Here is a 22,176-nt window from a genome sequence, read left to right as displayed (position 1 = left end):
TACAGTTCACAGATATTTCTTGTTTGTTTGTTTTGTTTCTTTGCTATTTTCTTTGGCTTTCAAAGCAGTAAACAGAGAATTGTAACTGTTTAGTCTCTGAGCTCTTTCTAGAGCTTCTTTATCTCAATACACTGACAGACATCATCTTGCAATGTAGTGTGCGATATTGGCATGGCTCCAAAGTCTTTCAGCCAATCATATTGCGGGGTCAGAACAAACTGTGTTATAATGTAAAATATGTTTTAAATCATAAAATAAGTTTAAATCTTTAGTCATTTTATGGTAAATGTTGCACGACAATAAATTATTTTATACAATATAAAGCACCTTAAATATTAATTAAGTAGCTTGAAAATCGCAAGCAATAGCAGTTTATTCATCACGGCATTCATTATGGGTTTCATTAGGGAAATGTGCAGCAAAAGCATGTGAATGATCTGTTTTTGAAGATAACATTGTATCCTAAAGTTTGTGAGTTTTGGGTTAGATTAAAAGATGGTGATTTTGATGTTAGCGTTCAAGAATATTTGACTTAATATTTAGGTTATTTCCTGCTCAATAAAATGACAAATGTCTGTCTGTAAGCACTGATCCGGTTCAGGGTCATGGTGGGTCCGGAGCCTACCCCAAATCACTGGGCGCACGGCAGGAACACCTATGGACACCTATGGACACCTTTGAGTAGTCAATCCACCTACCGAGGTGTGTTTTTGGACCGTGGGAGGAGACCCATGCAGACACTGGGAGAACACACCAGACAGTCACCAGACCAGGGCTTGATCCCACAACCCCAGGACCCTGGAGCTGTTTGAAGTCACACATGATGTTCCATGCCCATGTCTTTTAACGTCACATCTAATGCAACTTTGTTTAAAGTGCCACCTTGTGTTCACAGAAAACATCACATTCCAATAATTGGGCTTAGTACTTTACAGAACCATCACGTTGTAGTTTCTGTTTCAGGGCTACAACATTCCTGGCACTGGTGCTGCATGCACAAAAACTCGTACATAAATGTAACAGCACCTCCGGGAGCCTGCAGCATTTTGTTTCATGTATGAGGTGATTACTAGCTGCATGATCAGGCTTATGGTCCATACAGGGAGCAAATTAGCAAGCAATCTTTGAATACCCCTCCAGGCATAAGTGTGCTACTCTACCTTAGCTCCTCCACTGGCCGTCCTTTTTATTCCAGCCACCGTTAACAAAGTGTGGAGGGATTAACCAATTAGAGGCCAGTGTGTAGCCGGGGCCCTGTGGTGGAGGAAGGATTGAGTCGTGGGCTCGTTTTCATTAGCCTGACCCCCGGGCCTGCTGCTGTAAAGTCGGGGGATAAATGAGGTCATAAATCTGAGGCCCCCAGTTTACGAGCATGACGGGAAGTCTATTACAACTTTCATAAGCGGGAGGCAGGAGTTCACACTGCTAGAGTGTGTGTGTGTGTGTGTGTGTGTGCGTGCAAGTCAATGCTGAGAGAGAGAGAGAGAGAGAGAGAGAGAGAGAGAGAGAGAGAGGAAGGTTACAATTGTCACAGACATGTTCAAGCTTATCCTTGAATAAAAATAAGCTCTAGGTCTGTGGTGGAATATTGTTTTGTGATCTCTTTCTCTGACTTTCTGCCTCCTACTCTCTCTCTCTCTCTCTCTCTCTCTCTCTCTCTCTCTCTCTCTCCATCACGAGGCTGGCTGTCAGCCTTTCATACAGTCACACACTGATTGCACTGCACTGGCCTGCGGGGCGGCAGCAACATCTGTCACTGCTCGCTCCTTCTCTCTCTCTCTCTCTCTCTCTCTCTCTCTCTCTCTCTTTCTCTCTCTCTCTCTCTCTCTCTCTCTCTCTCTCTCTCTCTCTCTCTCTCTCTCTCTCTCTCTCTCTTTCTCTCCTAAAACCAGAGACCCCGCAGTGTCCCCCAGAACAACACCCATCTCAAATTACTACCTTCTCAATGCCAACACCACCTCCCCTCTGATGTCCCCTCCTTCACGCTTCACTCTACACTTTACCAATATTCATTTAGGGATGTTTGGAATTTGATGGCATTCAGCCACTGAACATCAGCGAGTTGAGATCTTGATATTTCATCACAAGCTTCACAGATTCCATTCCAACCCATCGCTCTAGGACAGGGGTATTTCATTAAAATGCATTAAGATCCAGTTATAGAGCATTTCCTTAAGCCAAGGTGTGGAAAATCTAAATGTTTAACTCTAGAAGCTCAGTGGTTATGTGTAACTGGAATCAAAATTGAATATATTTCAATAATATTTGTCAGTTTTCATATTGAATTTGATGTTTTCTAATTTGAGAGAATGCATAGTGTGTAATGACCTGTTGACTTCACTGTTTAAGAATCAGAATCACTTTATTGGCCACTGTGATTGCCCCACAGAAGAATTTGTTCTCCGTATGTAGCCCAATCCGTGCAGTGAAACACATTTACACACACACTAGTGAACACTAGGGGGCAGTGAGCACTAGCCCTAGCCACGGCACCCAGGGAGCAGTTGGGGGTTAGGTGCCTTGCTCAAAGGCACTTCAGTCATGACCTGCAACTTCCGGTTACTAGCCCAGTTCCCTAACCACCAGGCCACGGCTGCCCCCATTTACCTCACAAGCACCACAATATCATCAGCCTCCACTCATTGCATATCAAGCAATCTGATTGGCTCTTTTTGCTGTAGACAGTAAACAGACTCCACGTACAATGTTATGAGAACATATTTCAACCGGTGACTGCTCTCCTTTTATATAAGGTTTATAAACATGTCCCATCTTGCCCCGTCGGCTATTTTTATTGGCCCCGGAACATTTATTGGTGTCCAGAGCCCTGTCCTGTGCGTGTCATCCAATCACGTCCCACCGCATAATGCACAGATCTGATTGGCCTTATTGGCTGAGTAGCATCAGGTGTGATATGTACAATGCATATGATTGGTCTGTGAGTTTCCTGTACTGTAATGTCTACAAAAGTTATTCTATTCAAACTTCAATAGTTCTGAATATTTTATTTGTCAGAGGTCCACATCTAGCAGCTCTCCTCCTTTGCTCCACAGCCTAATGCTTATTAGTGCAGCATGATGAGGTTACCCTGGCTGGGCACTGAACCCTAATCTGTGAAAATGCCATGCTACAAATCACTGCTAGAGGTCCACCACCCTCTCCTTTAGTCAGTGTAGCATACAGTATCTCTCCTGAACGAGCAAACACACACACACCAGCCCTAGCCGCTCCAGCTGTTACAGCAATTACACGACTGATCGGCACATCGGGCCATTCCACCGTTCATTAGCTGCATATCCAATTACATCTTTGTCCTTCTATTCTGACCAGGTTGACCTCTCTCTCTGAAGTTCTCCAGCTGCAGTAGTGTTCCCCCTCATCCCTGTGTGTAGAGCAGGACCTTTCGGATTCGTTAGGAACCATGAAGCCCGTTAGGTCCTCACCAGGCGATAGAAGAGTTATGACATGGGGTGGGCTGCGGCACTAACCTTTCCGTTAATGACACAGGGTCCTCGCTTATTCCAGAGGGTTTCATCATTTGAATTATGTTAGAGGTATAGTATGACAGTGTTAGGGGGCTTTCACATGACAAGTGTTCTGCGAGTCGCTCACCGCGAAGCTGTGGGTAGAGTTCTGGTTCCCAGTGTTGAGTGAAGGAGGAGTTTGGTGTATTCTCCCTGTGTCTGCATGGGTTTCCTCCGGGTACTTCCTGTTTTAAGCAGGCTTGTCGCTAACTGTTACGCCCCGTGTTATTTTGGAGTGTTTGTTTATCTTTCTCTTCTTTGTTGGAGAAGTTAGGTGAATGCTCTTGGGGCTGATTTGCTGCCTGTTGCTCCACCCACATGCTTCACTTCTCATTGGCTGGCTCTGATGGCGGGAGATTTAAAAATGACCATTATCCTGGAGTTGGAGAGATGTTCCTTTTCTTCCATCCAGGCCAATCCTTTGCTTCAGCTGGCTGCCCAACAGTGTCAGACCAAAGTTCTGTTGATGTTGTATTTTGTGGTTGTTGTACATAAACAGGATTTGTAGGGGAGACCTGCCATTTTGTTTATGCTTTTGGGCCCTGTTTTGCTGAGAGAAGTCAGGGTAGCTATTTGTATTTTCTTTTCTGTAAGTTTACTTAGTGGAATTGTTTTATTTTTTTTTTTTTAGTCATTGTGTGTTATTTGCTCTGGTTTCCTCCCACGTTCCAAAAACACACGTTGGTAGGTGGATTGCCAACTCAAAAGTGTCTGTATGTGTGAGTGTGTGAGTGAATGTGCGAGTGTGTGTGCTGGCCTGTGAAGGACTGGCGCCCCCTCCCGGGTGTGTTCCTGCCTTGCACCCAATGATTCCAGGTAGGCTCTGGACCCAGCGTGACTCTGAACTGGATAAGGGTTACAGATAATGAATGAATGAATGAATGAATGAATGTTTGTTATTTTGGCTTGTGGTTTTTTCCTGATTTCTAAGAAGCTTTTAAAGCTGTCATGTAGGCAATATTGAACGCTAAAAGCAATAAATTATTGCCTTCAGTATCTGTTTTTTGTTTTTTTGTGATTTTATTTAAGAGTTATTTTGGTCTGAGGCTGAGTGGGCAAGTTTTTTTTTAATAATTTATAACCTTTTATTTTATTATGTCCAACCTCTAGTGGATGTAATACTAACAGGCTAAATTCATATGTTTACTGGCCTCATAAATGTGAAATTGTTATCCGAGTGCGACCCTGGTAACCCTGTCTCACAGCCGATGATTCGTCATGCTGTGTTTTTTCCTCACTATGTTGTGATTTACTTTTAAAGTGGTGTTATAGAGCTCTGGGTAGTTTCTTGTCCATATCTGCAGTACCTGGCTGCATCCAAAATCAGTACGTACTGAACTGGATCCAGTGCGCACCACCTGACTGTGCACACTGGATTGCTTTTTCAGTGTGTGAATGTGCAGTATCCTGGCACACTACATCCGCCATCTTACCAATGTCCTTTGACCTATGACATCACACCACCAACCACAAAAGTCCCACGTTTATTTTTAATTAAATATTAATTTTCTATTACCAGGGCTCTTTTCCCCATAGATTCTAACTCCACACGGAGATGGCATTGTACAGTAGCTTAGAGAAATTGCACTATGAAGAATTTATTGATTCTTTACCTCAGGAGAAATGTAAGTATCTCTAGGCTTCACTTATAACAGCTTTAAAAATTCACTAAGTTGCATTAATACCACTTTAAACAACAAGCAAAATGGGTTTTCCGCAGAGTTACTCATAACGTTGCTTAATGTTTGTCCATAATCATATTTATTTATTTTTCTATTATACTTGTAAAAAGCCGGCTTCCACCTTTCCGACATTTTTCTTCTTAAGCTCCGCAGTTCCAGTGGAATCATGGGATAGGACAGTGTGCTGGGTTTGCATATTTCAAAATTTCTCCAGATGAAGTACATAACCAGATGACTTTTCCAACACTGCGCGACGAATACTTTGTAATTCTTTGACACCCTAGTCATTCTCGCATACTACTTTCGCGTACTGTTCAGTGAGGAAGTACGCAATTTTGGACGCAGCCTCTGTCAACCCGCGGCACCGCTTGTGTTACATCATACACTTCAATCCATCTCATTGGCTGCACTATGGAAAGGTCACCTGAAAGTAGGTCAAAGTTCGATTTGGTTTAATTTGGGCACAGCGGCAAAGCGACGCAACAAAGCTCACGGTAGCGCGAGAGTGAAGCTGCGCGACTTTCTCAATAAAAAAAACAATGGCATCCTCTGCCCGAAGCGGTTTTGTGGTGTATCATGTGAAGGCGCCCCTTAGGGGTCTGACCCATGGACTCATATTCGTATAGGCTCTTGTTCCTGCCTGAGTTGGGATGCAAACCCAGTCTGAAGAGAGGGGGAGTGGGGTAGTTGCCAACAACCACAAAAGCAGCCAGCACTCACCCAGTGAAACAAAATAATTTATAAATTCTACAGTCTACAGCCTATATTCCATCTGTTGACACTGTTTTTCTATGGTCAGGACCCCGAATGGACATCTACAGAGCAGGAACTTTACAGGTGGCAGATCATAGTTTGATGTTGCCTCAGGTGGGAAAACAAGATTGAGCCATTATTGCATTCAAACAATCTTTATTGAAGTGCCTTTCCAAGGGCACTAACAAAAATGCAAGGGCACCAGCAGCAATTTGGGCTTGCTGTGTAGCGAGATGGAGGGGCACTACACATCTGAAGACTCAGGACAGCGAATCCCCACACATCACTAATAAAGACTATGTTGTCATAGATGTTTTTGTGAGAATATTGCCATTTTAGCTTTGTGCAAAACATAAACATTGAACCCTTGCTCACTCTGATCCGTGTCCAGCACAGCAACTGACCCAACTTTAGACTCAGCGGTGAGTGCGCTGGCACGTTAATGTGTGCTGAGTTTGCTGCGTTGGTGTACTCCAGTCTCGGTGCACTTGGCTGTAGTCACAGTTTGTGTTTGTGACTCCGGCTCCATGCTGGAGTCCCTGGTGAGCAGACTGCAGGCTCTGAGTCACCGCAGCTCGTTCTGTGGCCATATGGCGCCCTCTTTACTGACAGATCCCCCCCAACATCTCCCTGAACATGGCGCCAGTTCCCAGCGAGCCTGTAGTTGAGTCAGGGATAGCACTGCTCACATTAGCGTCCCCGCGCACCACCCTTTAATCACCTCCCGGAGGCGTCGGCTGGGCTGGCTGGGTCAGCCGCGAGACGGAGCAGCCTGACCTGGCTTTGCTGAGTCTAATGAGACTGTGGTGGGCTGTTTATGTCCGGACCCCGCTTTTGTTTGCCTTGCTCCTTTGAAGCTGACGCATATTCTCCTCAGGCTTCTGCCTGACTGCTCTCTTATTAGACGAGAATCAAAGAGACAACCGGCCTCTGAAGCAGCAACCCACACCCTGGCTTCACCCACGCTCTCGCTCTCCCTCCCTCTTTTCTCGCTCGCCCACGCTAGATACAAGCCAATGATTAGGTTTGTCCATACCTGACATTTCACTCTAGTCTACCACTCTGGAGTGGCGGGATCTGACTGGCAGTCATTTCACTTTCACCAAGCAACACCAAGAGTATTGCTCAGCAGTTGCTTGCTGATGGCTCAGTAGGCTTAAAGGGGAGGCCCAGTTTTTGTTTACAGCAGGTGGTCATCTCACATGGCCATAGCAACATAAGGCGTTAAATGCATGTGCAAATGTCATGGGAGGAAAAATGGTTTGCTTCTGCTACCACAGATTCAGCCACTCCTGGGAAAGTGAAACAATAACCTGGAAACCTGAAGGTAGAAGGTTGGCCTTGCCTTTAAGTGAGGAAACTCACTGTGAGACACTTCATCACAATAGGCAACCATTAACTCAGTAGAGGTGGTATAGGAACTAAGGTGGCTCAGTGGGTAGACTTCTGGTTCCCAGTGTTGAGCGAAGGAGGAAGAGTTTGGTGTATTCTCCCTGTGTCTGCATGGGTTTCCTCCAGGTACTTCAGTTTCCTCCCACAGTCCAAACACACTTGGGTGGGTGGATTGGCATTGTGACTCTGTCAATAGGTGTGAGTTGAGTGAGCCAGTAAACTGGTGCCTTGTACGTGGTGTATTCCTGCCTTGCCTTGCGCCCCCTTGATTCTGGGCAGGCTCCACGCCCACCAAAACAGAAGATGAATAAATGAATGAGTGCATGAACACTGTGCAATTTTAAAATTATATGGAAGTAGAACACTGGTGAGTGACGGCTGCAGAAAGCTAATGGAGGGTAAGGTCGGTGAATAAAAAGTATGCGTTTAATTAAAGCCAAAAAACAGACGTAGCTGTGCTTTTCAGTCAATTATCACATGTAAATGGTGTTGTTAAACCCCCATTATCTGTGGCAATATCACTGCGCAGCCTCAAGTAGCTTCTTCTACAATTCCTCTCTAAAATGGTGACCCCAGAACACAACAAAACACCATGGCTGAATATAAGCTTGTGCCAGGTGGTGGTTAATCAAGGTAACAGACCCTAAGGGATATATGTATATATAGCTGAATTCCACCAAATCCTCACAGCAATGATTCAATGCCAAGACCTAAAGCCTTCCTAGGACCATAGTAGCTGTTATGGTATCTAAGCCCCACTAGTCACAGCCTTGATTTCAGCTGAGAAGTTGGACAGATAGTGTACACATACTGAAGTACACTTGATGGGCACAGTGCTCATGCTTTAGTTAACAGTGAGTTTGCTGGCCCTGAGTCATGGGAGGGAGAGGTGGAGGCCTGATGGAGCAGCTGGTGGGAGATGAGAGAGCAAGTGGAGCACAGTGTGATGGTAGCATAGCTCAGAGCGATGCAAATATGGGACAGTTTCCATGCATGGCAGCGCCGGAGCAACGGCCACTCATGCATGGTCAATGGCCCACTGCTTGCCAAACCCTGACCAACGAGTGGGTCTGAAGGGAAAGCTGAAAACATGTTGGTCAGCATCTGCCCAGCATCACCATAACTCCTCTCACGGCCCTAAGAGTCCAGCTGCACTGTTTTTTTGTTTTTTTTTTCTTTACGCACCAGTCACCACAGAGGTAACAGAGGCAAATCAGAAGCTGGCTTTAGTTCAGCTGGAAGTGGTTGGTTACTGCTCTGGGCATCCATGCATCTATGCAACATTTACACCATGTGAACAAGTTCATTTAGAGCTCATTTCCATATAAGCATCACATATTGCCGTGATCCAATTAAAACATGTATCTCCTCCATTTCTGTTTATTTTTAATTTATAACATCATTTGATAACAGCAGCTGTCCTTCACATAGCGTAAATATTTAACGATGAATCGACCAATAAAAATGCTCCAAAATTTCTTGGATTAACATTAATTTCCATCGTTAGTTCAGAAGCCTGTAAAGTTACTATTTTGGAAGATACGTGTTTTTTTAAATAGGACAGCAACGATATAAAAAGCAAGATACATATTAGTTAACAAACCATTTAAAATGCCTATATCTGTCTTGTAATTATGGCAACATCCGGTTACTATCACCACCACTGCAAAAGGGGCTGAGCTGGTGCAATGAACAGTCTCTTAGTGTCTGATTATGTGTACTTTTGGAGAAATTCATGGAACTCTCCTTCCATTTCTATAATGCAGGTGAGTTTAAAAGCCCTTCTGAAGTTCCTGGAACAGGGTATGAGCTCCCTGTCGCAGCTCGCAGAAGCATGAGGACTATGCACCGCACTGGAGTGCTGGAAAGCTGCAGGTGTGTTTAACAAGCCAAAAGCACTCCCAGAGAACATGTCACAACATCATTTTCACCATGGAATATGGTAAGTCCATCATCCCCACACACACACAAACACTCTCAAAAACAATCACAAGACAAGCAGCATTGGCTTCTTTTACACAGGGATAGGAAACATAATCGCACACAGAAAACTCGATGCATGAATGTAAACGACCCTGGGGCAGATTTTGACAAGTTAAGGATTCTGACTCTATTGATGTCAGTGTTCAATAACTCTGCTCTCTGAGGCATTTTTTTTCCCACACGTGCCGTACTCAAAGTATTGTCAGCGCACTCGAGGATTTGACTGTGGCCCATGCAGCTCCTCGGCTAGGATTCACAGGCAGAAGAAGCATCAGAGCATGAATATGAAAAGAAAGAATTTATGATGTAAAAGGGAATATTGTAATACCCAATGTGTTACATACGTTCAAAAATAAATGTTCCCCGCGAAAAGCCCCCAAATCTAAGAGGCCTCAAAATGGATTCATGACTTTAAACCTGCTACGTTCATAGATGTTTTATAATAGCAGTGCATACAAAAACAAAAGCAGCCTGGGGCTTCATTTATACAGGGTTAGAAAACACAGCACTGCACGTTAAGCTGATCCAATTTGTGGCCACCAGGGGGCAGATTGACGAGTTGAACGTGTCGGCAGCAACATGCTGGGTATGATGCATCTAAATGAATTTAAAGTGAACATGGCAAGGCCATGTAAACACCCCATCTTTCAGAGATACTGTTTTTATTAAGGCTCCCAAACAAACAACTGCAGATGGTTGTGCAGAGGCTTTAGTTACTGGTTCGAGGGCATAGCAGCTACGTGAACTCTGCAAACAGACACACTACAGGACAAGGCCTGTGATTGGTCGATAGGTAAAATAACCGCTAAAAGTATGCAAGTGTGTTATGCAAAGAAGGTGCTTTTTGTTTCATCCAATCAAAACTATTCATGAGTTTGTGAATAGTGATGGTTAGAGCTAGACCTTCAGCTCAGGCAGGAATGGTGATGGTTGGTTAATATAATCAGAAACAACTGCAGTGCATCCAACAACAAGAGCAGCTTGTGGCTCACATTTGCTATATCCAGTGATGAACAGTGACTTGAGATTGGTCAACACCAGTCAAATACCATACTATAAAACTAATTACTGTTACTAGGGTGTATTAATGCATAGCAAATGTCAGATCAGTTTTCGTCGTCATTAGAAATGTATAAAGTAGTCTTATAAACTGCCCCCAGTGATGAGAAACCCATTTACCGCAGGCAAAATATAAAAGATCACCTATGAATCTTAATGCCATCAAATCCACACAGCAATGTTCCAGTGCCAAGTTCTAAAATCTTTTTATAGCTCTACATAATCACAATAGTTTAGGGATATTAAACACAAAGGAATACAAGCAAATTCCATGAAACAATTGCTTCATTAAAGCCATATTTCCCGATCAAAGCCACACCCCTGCAGTATATACTAAGCTTGAAACCTGAGGCATCTGGTATTTACAATCATATTACAGCAGATATAGACTTCTCAGTGAGCAAGTATGTGGTTCAGTCGATCAAAGATAATCATATCTACACGTATACGGGGAGAAAGTGGAATTGATTCAAGCCAGATGACTTTAGTATAGGTACCAAAATCAATTCTCATTTCATTTTCCATAGACATCTACTGTGGCATAAGGACAGGGGCTGAGCGGCAAAAGCAGGAGCGCTGCAGTGACAGTGTGGGTGGTCCCACAGTGGGTTACAAACACATCTAATGGGTATTTTAAAAGGGATTTCTCTGTGGAATGTCATACTGTTCATAGCGTGCTGTGCAAAAGTCAGAGACCACCCTTTCGTTTGTACAAGTTTTAATCAAGAGGCGATCAAATACATGTTCTTATGAGTATAACATCAAACCTAGCAGTTTTTTTAAGTGTGTCCCCTCTTTTTTCAGGGTTATCTGCTTCCACTTTAAAGCACTCAGTCTACATTTGAGTGAGGGTTGCACAAAGCCAAAACCAACTTAGTGGGCATAGTAGTTTGCATACTATCTGCAGATGCATTTTTGTAGTGAAGCAGCAACAGGCTTTGTCATTGAGTATGGGTGCAGTGTTGCAGGACTCGAGCAGTGGAGATGTGTTCTTTGGAGTGAAGAATCACAGCTCTTCCTCTGGCAATCCCACAGACAAGTCTGGGTTTGGCGTTTGTCAGGAGAAGGGTACTTGTCTGACTGCATTGTACCAAGTGTAAAGTTTTGTGATGGGGGATTATAGTGTGGGGTTGTTTACCAGGAGTTTGGCTCTGCCCCTTAGCTCCAGTGAAAGGAACTCTTAATGTTTCAGCGTACTAAGAGATTTTGGACAATTTCATGTTCCTAACTTTGTGGGAACAGTTTGGGAATGGCCCCTTCATGTTCCAACATAACTGTGCACCAGTGCACAAAGCAAGACACATGAAGACTAGGATAAGTGAGTTTGGTGTAGAAGAACTTCACCTGCCTGCACAGATCCCTGACCCCAACACCTTTGGGATTAATTACCACTGAGACTGCGAGCCAGGCTTCGTCCAACATAAGTTTCTGACCTCAAAAGTTGATATGCGTGCGAAGGCAGACTAGCAAATACTTTTGACAATACAGTGTATGTCGGAGGTGATGTTTGTCAATGGAGAGTGAATTTGAACTGAACTGCATGATTAGTTGTTTTCAAGGCAGTGTAAGGACTGTCGTCTTCTCCAGACATCCTTCAACTCAAGTACACTAGTGAAAGCTCACAAAAGTACTGCGATATACAACTTGTTTATTGTCCTGTGGATTTACTGAGCAGCAAAACATTCAGGGCCATCCAGGGTCTCTCGACTGTATTGTTACGATTGTTTACAAAAAGTTAATGTTATTGGTTTTACGTCCATCTCCAGTGGACACACAGCATCCACAGAACTGAGCAAAATAGAATACCCACACCTTATAGACTGCACAATCAAGTCAGCTTTCCACTTCCACCTTAAATGGCACGATAAGAACATACTGGCACCTGCTGCACCATTTAAGGTGGAAGTGGTGAATAAACAAACGGTTGTGAGAAGTGAGTATTGAGTTGTACACAGTTGTGCACTGGTGTTAGACTTAAACAACACTCTTAAAAATAAAGGTGCTACAAAGTGTTATTTGAGTGATGCCCTAGAAGAACCGCTTTAGGTTCCATAAAGAACCATGTTTAAACATCCATCACCTGATCTTGAGGTTCTTTACTTGTTTAAATGTATTTGCAAAAATTGTTCTTTAAGGAACCAAAAGAGGTTCCTCCATGGCATCGCTCAAAGAACCTTTTGTAGCACCTTTATTTTTAAGAATGAACATTTACAAGAAACACTACTCAATTCAAATAAGAGGCTTTTAAAAGGGAAGCTGCCCCAGTCTCGTCCTAACAGTAAACTGCGGGTCACAAGCCATTTCTGCTGCCGTTTTTCAGTCAATTTCTTGCTTTTTTCTCTCTCAATAACAACAGCTTTTGGTACTTGATGCAAGCTCCTTGTGGTTTATCAGTTGAAATGATTCTGAGTAACTGTAAATGATGCACGCCACAGGCTTTATTAGAGCTTCTCATAGAGCTCCCTCCATCTGCAGTGACGTGACATCACTGGCATTAGATCATGTCGCTCCCCAAAGACTTCTAGAGACATTCAAACAACATCATGCAAGTGTCCCTTGGACAATCAGCTCAACATACCTTTGGATATTGAGACACGAAGAAAGCACACCAATCTCCCCCCAGATTTCAGGAGAACCTAGGGCTCTGACTTTACTGACAGTGCCACTCTGCCACCCCAGTTCAAAGCAGATGACTCAATCGACACCGTTCGTACACACACTGATCAGAAAGCCGTGCTGTTGGGTCTAGTTAGCCAGGACTGCGAGCCAATCCATCCTCATAAACACAGACACATCCCCGCCTCCTAAATCCTTAAACTCTAAACAGAAATTATTGCAGAGTGCATTGGAAGCTTTTAAACAACTATAAAACTGCCCCCCTATAAAAAGTGTACAACACCTACATTTACTGCCCTGTCGAGCTCTCGGAGCCACCCGCTCACTCTTTCAGCAGCAGACCCCGGCCGGAAAAGCTGGAAAATTCTTGCTCTTCGATTTAAACGATGCTTGGTTAAAGAATAGAGTCATGTTCATATAATTTCCCATTCTCTGCATATTGTTCCACCTCATGAGAAGGTCATAGACACTCCGGCGGCATCCTGAGGTCTCCATTTCACAGATTGGAGGTTTGATTGAAGCTGCAAATTGCAGTTTACTGACTTGGAGCAAATCAAATTGAACTGAGTTCAGTTGCCAAGCTTTGGAAAGCTTTGGAAATTAACCTGAAATGCTATTCATTTACGAGTTATGCCCCAAGCCTCTGAACTTCTATCTGTTACTGATATTAGGGTCCGGGGAAGTGAAGATCCAGGCCTCTCTTCTCAGCATGACCCAGCACCCTCTGTCCACAGAATGAATCTGTTTCAATAATCATTCATAAACTATTCATATAAAGACCCAGCCAATGAGCATCGGTCCTACAGAAAACACAGGTGTGAGTGTGTGAATGTGTGATATTGTCCAAATGTGTGTGTGTGTGTGTGTGTGTGTGTGTGTGTGTGTGTGTGTGTGTGTGTGTGTGTGTGTGTGTGTGTGTGAGAGAGAGAGAATGACTGGATGAGTGTAAAATTGCCCACATGTGTGTGTGTGTGTTTGTGTTTGTGTGTGTGTGTGTGTGTTTGTGTGTGTGTGTGTGTGTGTTTGTGTGTGTGTGTGTGTGTGTGTGTGTGTGTGTGTGTGTGTGAGAGAGTGACTGTCCTCAACCAGAGCCCTAAACAGGATGAAGTGGTACAGAAGATGAATGAATGAATGCATTGATAAATAGGTGAAAAAATAATGAATCAAGTAATGAATAAATTAATGGATGAACAAACAAACAAACAAATGAATGAATGTATGAAAACATGGGTTAATTGATGAATGAACAATATGTGGCATGGACATACGGATGAATGAATGAATGAATTCATGAATTAATTAATTAACAATAAATGTGTGGGTTAATGGATCAATTAATGAACCAATTGATGAATGAATTAACCGGTGGATGGATGAATGAATGAATGAATGAACAGTCAAACAGTTGAATGAATGCATGAATGAATAAATTGATGGATGTTCAAACAGATAAATGAATGAATGAATGAATGAATGAATGAATGAATGAATGAATGAATGGTCAAACGGTTGAATGAATGTATGAATGAATAAATAAATTGATGGATGTTCAAACTGATAAATGAATGAATGAATGAATGAATGAATGAATGAATGGTCAAACGGTTGAATGAATGTATGAATGAATAAATAAATTGATGAATGTTCAAACTGATAAATGAATGAATGAATAAATGAATGAATGAATGAATGAATGAATGAACTGATTAGTTAATGAATGAATTTATGAATTGACGAATGTTTCCCACCAAAGCATAATCAGTAAATTCTACGCACCCCTAGACAACCTTAAATAGAGCTTGAGCTCACTTCTCTACTGTAACACCAGTGCATCAGGGTCTGGATGATTCCTCATCCCGAGATATTGACCACAGATCAAGTTAACGATGACCCCTGCCCTGCAGGATCTTCAGCTCAAAAGCAGCTCTCCGCAGGCAAAGCTTAAGGCCCCTGCTTTAGCATTTATACACCCCCTGAGTCTTTACCCACGGCCACAAGCCTGGTGCGGTGCATCCATCTTCTGCTGGCACGCTGTGTTTGAACAGATGAGCATTACTCCCTCGCAGAAGCGTGTCTGCCCATACAGAATGAAGCTTGGAAATGACCAGTATGTGGTCCAAGTCACGTGGCTGGGTGAGTAATCACGGAGCGGGTGGGTGAGGGGGGGGCTGCTGACTGACAGTTCCGACCAATCAGAACCCTGTCAGCTGGAGAAAAGCCTCCAAGGCAAATAATAAATAATAACTAATAATAAAAGCATCTCCGTACAGAGCTGTGAGCAGTAGTAGCAGCTTTTGGCGGAGAGTGTGAAGGCGCTAGAGGAAGCTGCGACAGTCACTGGGTCCAGCAGATTCCCCTCAAGACGCTGCCCAGACAGATGGACACAGACTTGGGCAGAATGAAGCCCTTCAGCCAGAGCTTTCTCATCCAGATGGACCTCTGTCCACAGGCTGTGGCCATCAGCTACTCAGTCCAGGGCACTTAGAGCGGGGCAGATGCTCCGAGACTTCAGCCGTGACACCAACGACTATCACTCACCTTTAATGATCCTGGAAATGTCACAGGCATCACCTCGCACTATTTTTCACAACACTGGCTTCACTCACTCTCTCTCTCTCTCTCTCTCTCTCTCTCTCTCTCTCTCTCTCTCTCTCTCTCTCTCTCTCTCTCTCTCTTTCACAAACACTAGGGCAGCACAGTATGTGTTAATCATTACCGCAATATTGCCTGCGATATGCAAATGAGCCCTTTAGCAAAGCTCAAACGTGCTATGAACACCATGACATCTTTGACATTGACTGATCTCCAAGACGCTAGGGGGCAGCAGTTTCACTGCTCTCATAAAGCTTTAAACATGGGCCGCTCTGGATCTGAGGTAATTCACATGTCCACAGGTATTTTTTAAGGAGGGTGTTTTTTAAAAAAGAGCTGTGTTTATTTACACTGTGCACACGGCTCTCACTCATCTCCCAAATTAAATGAAGCCGAGGAGTCGACTCCAGTAGAGTCAATTCTTTGATTCAAATGCATATGAGATCTCGGGTTGACTCCGTTCGAGCGACGTTATGGTGCAGTCAGGGTTCTGTAACAAATGGAGTCAGTTTCAGAGTCGAAAAACAGACCCGACACCAGAAAACTCAGAGATTTGAGTCACTTAATTAAAAAGTCGATTCTTTGACTCCTGGGATTTGGGGTTGACTCGGGGCAAGTGACTCCGAGTGGAATCGTGGAGTCTATACACGTGGTGCAGTCTTGGTTCAAATCAAGTGGAGATGAGGAGTCGACTGGAGTTGGAAATTAACTCCAGAAAACCCTTAAGTGTAACCATAGCAACATCACATAACATTATAGTGAAAACAGCACTGAACTAGATCCTTTATGGAGAGTGGGTCGAGTCCACCATTGAAGGAGGGTGAAGGGTTTTGGAACGATTGTTGTGATCCAGATAAACTGCTTGACGCTATGTGGTGACTACAACATCTCAAATTTCAAAACAGGACCCTGTTTAGCCTTGACCTGGATCAATATTGGCTATGTTTATTTATCATGAATATTATATACCCATGTGTACTGTTCACTGAGATGGCTTGCCACCCCTGGTCACCAATATAAAGATAAGCCCAGCTAGGCACCTGTAGACCTATGTTCTATGGGTTCAGAGTTGTTTGTTTTTTTGTGTATCTCTATTACATAATCATAACTATGTAATTACAGAATAATAAGCCTCTGTGTGTACTAAGGTTGAATTTAAGATGGCGTTTTAATATATTGTAGACATAACACAGAGGAAATTTACAGCAACATAATTACAACGTGATATTTTGTTCCTTATGCACACCCACGCTCCAAACAGCTTTGCATTGGCAAGGCTACAGTCAGCACACACTTAAGAAGCTTTAAGGATATGTTCCCAGCTCAGGCTTATATTTAGAGAACTGCAGAATCTGTCTTTCATTTGAATAAAGCTAATTAAAGGATGCAACTCACCCAGACTCCCCCTTGGAAATGCAGTTTGTTCTTAATTAAAGGGAGGAGATCCATATCTCTCAGGTTCATAAGGATGTGGGAAATGTTAGGAAGGGAACGATGCAGATAACAGGACCATTTGATAGTAGCTAACCCTTATCCTTGTGTTTTTTGTCAATATTCAAAACAACAAAGAGGGTGCAAGCAGAAGCTACAGAATCAATGCTAATGCGAAGCTGATAGGAACCTTTACCCTTGACCTAGCTGCTTTTTATTCATTTCCCAGACACCTTCTCCACTGCTCAACACCCAGCATTTGCATTCTCAGCACTCTGGCCATCACTGACCACTAGCTGGACACCTCCCCCACCTCCGTAAGGCTGGGATCTCCTGGCAGTGTCTTGGCAATTCTCTGGCGTCTCTTTAAACTAAGCCTTGCCAGCCCTCCATCATCTCCCACTGAGCATCACTCACACATGAGCCATGCAAATCCTCCCGACTTGAGCTTCTCGCAGCCAAAGAGCTCCCAACCAGACTCCTCAACCTCTCCAAGTGCAATTACAGCCCAAAAGGAAAGCACACCCATCCATAGGAATCCATAAGAATCTCCACTTGTTGAAGGTATACATATAGCTTAGGATACACCAAAAGCATGGTCGTTACTTGATAATAAGCCTTCGGTTTTAAGTAAGTATTTATTAAGTAATAAGCCTAGGATTGAAGGGCTTATAACTGAATAATTAGCCTCTGATTTAAGTGGTTATAACTGAATAATCAGCCTAGGATTGAAGGGCTTATAACTGAATAATTAGCCTCTGATTTAAGCGGCTATAACTAAATAAGTATTTAATGGTCATAAATGAGTAATAAGCCTAAAATCCAAAGGGCTATACCTGAAACATGCATATATATACTAATGTAACTGGGTTTATAACTAAACAACAACCCTGTGATATAAAGAGTTAATAAACTAATGGTTTATGGAGCCGAACAACTGTAGAATAATCCTGGATTATAGAGAATAAATCCTAAAATCCTAGTATTAAATGATTAATAACATAGTTACTGTCAGCCAGTGATTTACCAGGTGTATTACTAATTGGTTACCCTAGGGTCATTAGGTGTAATAAATCTACAGGTTTTAGCCTGTGGTTCAGGTGATCTAACTAAGGTATAAGATAGTAATAAGTAAAGATGTCAGGTGAATTGGGGTTAATAACATGCTCGCTATTGGTGGTAATTACAGAATGATAAGCCTGTGATTTGAGAAAATGTATTGGGGAAAATATATCTAGCATTTAAAGAGTTTAATAATGAATTAAGAGCCCTACAGTATAATATGTTTATAACAGGATAATAAACTTGAAAGGCTAATGTTTATGGTGTCATTTATCAGGAAAACAAGCTTACTAAGGGCTTACTAACATGGTAACAACAGGATAATAAAGGATACAATGAGTAATTAGCCTACAGATTAAATCTTCTTGGCAGTCACACAGTTGACGGCAAGAACTGAATGTACCTACTGTTGTTAGTAACTAATAATAATGACTTAATAATAAAAACCCAAGGTAATACAATAATGACATTATAATTAAGCACGATTATTGCTTGGTATTTTTGATAACAAGAAAATAACATGGTAATTACATGGTAATAAACAATAATAAATGATAACTGAATAGCAAAAGTGGTCCTAGACAACTTACACACAGCCGACACAGATGAAAGTAAGAGACAGAATAAAAGAGGATGTGTAAAGAATTACGCACGCTGACGATCCTCTCGGAGGTGCCCCCTCGCGAGACGGTGGTCCCGTTGAGCCCCACAAGGGAAGGCAGTGTCTGGGACATCCAGTTAGTGACCATGGCCATGGTGCTGAGCACCGCTCCAATCTTCAGCAGTGGCACGCTCATGACCGCACGCCTGGCCCGCTACCGACCCCCCCCGACCCGCTCAGCCCCGCGCCAGGGGGTCCTCGCACCCTCTCTCTCACACACACACACACACACACGCTTGCACACGTCTGGCTACGGTCAGCAGCGAGAGCGGCGCGGTCACACGCAGCCGGCCAGAGCGGACAGACGATGAAAATCCAGCCTCATCACAGCGCCCCGGTCCTCACAGCTCTCAATCCCACTGCCTCAGAGCGACTGCCAGTTTCCCTCCCTCTCTCTCTCTCTCTCTCTCTCTCTCTCTCTCTCTCTCTCTCTCTCTCTCATGCTCTCTCGCTCTCTCAAGATGCAGCGCTGCGCATTGGCTGCCTCCCTCTCTTCCTCTCTCTGCTCCCTCCCATTTTCTCTACCTCTCTCCCTCTATTTTTGTGTTCTCTCTTCCTCCATGTTTCTCCCTTTCCCTCTCCTCCCCTAATTTTCTCTCTTTTCTTTTCTCTCTTACTCACTCTCTTTTTCTTTACCTCTTTCTTTTCTGTCCCCTATTCACTCTATTTTCCACCTTCCCTTTTCTCTACGCTTCTCTCTGCCTCTGTCTATTCTCTTTTCTCTCAGTCTTTCTCTCTCTGTATCCCCCCTTTCCACCCATCCCTCTCTTTCCAGCTCGCTTTCTCTATTTTATATATTTCTCTGTCTCTTTCTCTGTCTATCTGTCTCTGTCATGCCCTCCCTTCACTGCTCTCTCTTCCCTCAGCATCGTTCCACACACACACACACACCTCTCCCCCACACTGTCCCTCTCATTTTCAGCAGAGAAACAAACAGCCATCTCTACATACAATCGGCCTTTTGATGCCATGCAAGGTGGTTTTTAAAGTGGTTTTAAAGGCAGCTGGCCGGTTGAGGGCGAGAGACATACAGAGAGAGAAGGAGAGAGGGACACAGTGTGTGTGTGTGTGTTGGGGGGGGGGGGGGGGGGTGTAACAGAAGACAGAAAGCTCCTGGAGTGTTAATGAGGAGAAGGATGAGGCGTTCCAGTCGGTGGTTCCTCTCTGCCGAAAGCCCATCAATCAAACACACCGTCTGACACCTCCTTAATCAGCCTGTAATATGAAAAAGTCCAGACGTCCTGCTTCTTCAACGTCTCACCCGGTCCGGCTTTCGCCCATACTAACCACCCCCAGACCCACAGGATCCCGTCCTACCACTCAGCCCTGTGACCCCAGGTCTGGGGAGGGGGCTCAACACCTTAAAGAGACTGTTGAGCCTCAATATGCAATGACATGACTTGACCAGTTCAAGCCCTGGCTGACCAATGGCATTCGTTTGAGATCATTGAGGTGGACGATTAAGACTCCTTAAGCTGTCCATACTTAGGTCCTGTTCACATCTGGCATTAGCAAACATCTTGGGACATCCAATCACAAGGGACTGAGCTTAAGTGCTGTCCACTGAAAACCCTTATTCATGTTTGAGTATAAGCTATTAAAGGGTCACCCAGGCCATCTACAAACACCCAGGAGAGAGCGCCCGTTTAGTGCTGGGCTGGTCACTCATGAAGCGATCTGACCAACCATTGTCCATGTTATGGTCAGCAGAGCCTTAGTTGCTCAAGCTCAAATAAACAAACATGGCTGTCTGGCGCCCTCTTCAGGTGTTATCAGAAGAACATGCACATTATCCGCTACTGCCCTCTAGAGGTGATATTGCACCAAAGTAGATCTTATAACCTGCTCGCCATTATTCAGAAATGAAAGAGTGGAGGAAACGCAAAGATAAACCAGTTCTCATAATGAGAACCTTCATAACAGCACGAGGAGAAGCAAGATTAAGGCTGGATTAGTTTCTTAGTGGGAAGACACACAAGAAAATACAAGACTGCAATGGGGCACGTCCCTAAGATCAGGAGGAAGACATTTGGGGAAGGAACAAGACTCAAGGGTTCAAGGTCAAAGGAAGTGACCAGAAGGACCAGAAGTGAGAAGCACTGCGTAGACCCCAGACTCACCAAAGAGAAATAAGAAGAAACATTGACAAGGTCCAAGACTCACTGAGAAGACCCATGACTCAGAGACGAAGAAGCCCTGAGAAAGACCTAGACTCAAAAAAGGACAAGGAATGAAACACTGACAGGAACCAAGACTCAAGCAGGAGCAGGACGAAGAAGCACTGAGAAGAACCAAGACTCAGACGGAGAAACCAATTGCCCCCACTGCCACGAAGAGCACAATTACCAATGGTCAGTGAGAATGATGATGAGGAAACAATATCAAACAGACTGACCAGAGGCACCGGGAATGATTGACCAATCAGATGAGCTGATCTATGGTTACTGTGGTTTTACACGGTATCTGTGGTGTTCTGAGTTAATGGAAGGAGGACCCCATTAGGAGAGAATGCTCTGTGGCCCTCAGAAGATCTCTGTGCTCCAGTGATTATCCAAGCTGGCAGGATGCTGTGGACTGAATGGAGGAAGTGCTGTGGACTGAGTGGAAGGAGTACGGTGGATGGAGTGGAGGGCGTGCCGTGAACGGTGTGGAAGGCGTACAGTGGATGGAGTGGAGGGCGTGCGGTGGACGGAGTGGAGGGCGTGCGGTGGACGGAGTGGAGGGCGTGCGGTGGTTGGAGTGGAGAGCGTGCGGTGGTTGGAGTGGAGAGTGTGCGGTGGACTGAGTGGAGGGCGTGCGGTGAATGGAGTGGAGGGCGTGCCATGGATGGAGTGGAGGGAGTGTCGTGGACGGAGTGGAGGGCGTGCGGTGGTTGGAGTGGAAGGCATACAGTGGATGGAGTGGAGGGCGTGCGGTGGTTGGAGTGGAAGGCGTACAGTGGATGGAGTGGAGGGCGTGCGGTGGTTGGAGTGGAGGGCGTGCGGTGGTTGGAGTGGAGAGCGTGCGGTGGACGGAGTGGAGGGCGTGCGGTGGTTGGAGTGGAAGGCGTACAGTGGATGGAGTGGAGGGCGTGCGGTGGTTGGAGTGGAGGGCGTGCGGTGGTTGGAGTGGAGAGCGTGCGGTGGACGGAGTGGAGGGCGTGCGGTGGTTGGAGTGGAGGGCGTGCGGTGGTTGGAGTGGAGAGCGTGCGGTGGATGGAGTGGAGAGCGTGCGGTGAACAGAGTGGAGGGCGTGCGGTGGTTGGAGTGGAGAGCGTGCGGTGGACGGAGTGGAGGGCGTGCGGTGAACGGAGTGGAGGGCATGCCATGGATGGGGTTGAGGGAGTGTCGTGGACTGAGTGGAGGGTGTGCCGTGGACTGAGTGGAGGGTTTGCTGTGGACAAAGTGGGGGGTGTGCAGCGGACTGAGTTGAGGGCGTGCGG

General features: G+C 44.6%; 1 protein-coding gene across 3 annotated transcripts in view; it reads right to left on the bottom strand.

The window, feature by feature from the left end:
• The window catches only part of olfm2a (olfactomedin 2a), a 128,637-nt gene that overhangs the window by 44,620 nt on the left and 61,841 nt on the right, over nucleotides 1-22,176 (bottom strand). For 2 of the 3 annotated variants that reach the window (XM_066674267.1, XM_066674268.1), the window contains exon 1: nucleotides 18,748-19,143. The exons of the other annotated variant lie outside the window; for it this stretch is intronic. In XM_066674267.1, coding sequence (XP_066530364.1) covers nucleotides 18,748-18,891 — 144 coding nt within the window. In that variant the 5' untranslated portion in view covers nucleotides 18,892-19,143. Of the gene's footprint in view, nucleotides 1-18,747; nucleotides 19,144-22,176 lie in introns of those variants that run through there. 3 annotated transcript variants of the gene reach the window in all.

This window comes from Hoplias malabaricus, chromosome 6 (genome assembly GCF_029633855.1).
Source record: "Hoplias malabaricus isolate fHopMal1 chromosome 6, fHopMal1.hap1, whole genome shotgun sequence".
NCBI lineage: Eukaryota > Metazoa > Chordata > Actinopteri > Characiformes > Erythrinidae > Hoplias > Hoplias malabaricus.
Note: the sequence above shows the minus strand (reverse complement) of the source record. Positions and strands in the feature narration are given on the sequence as shown.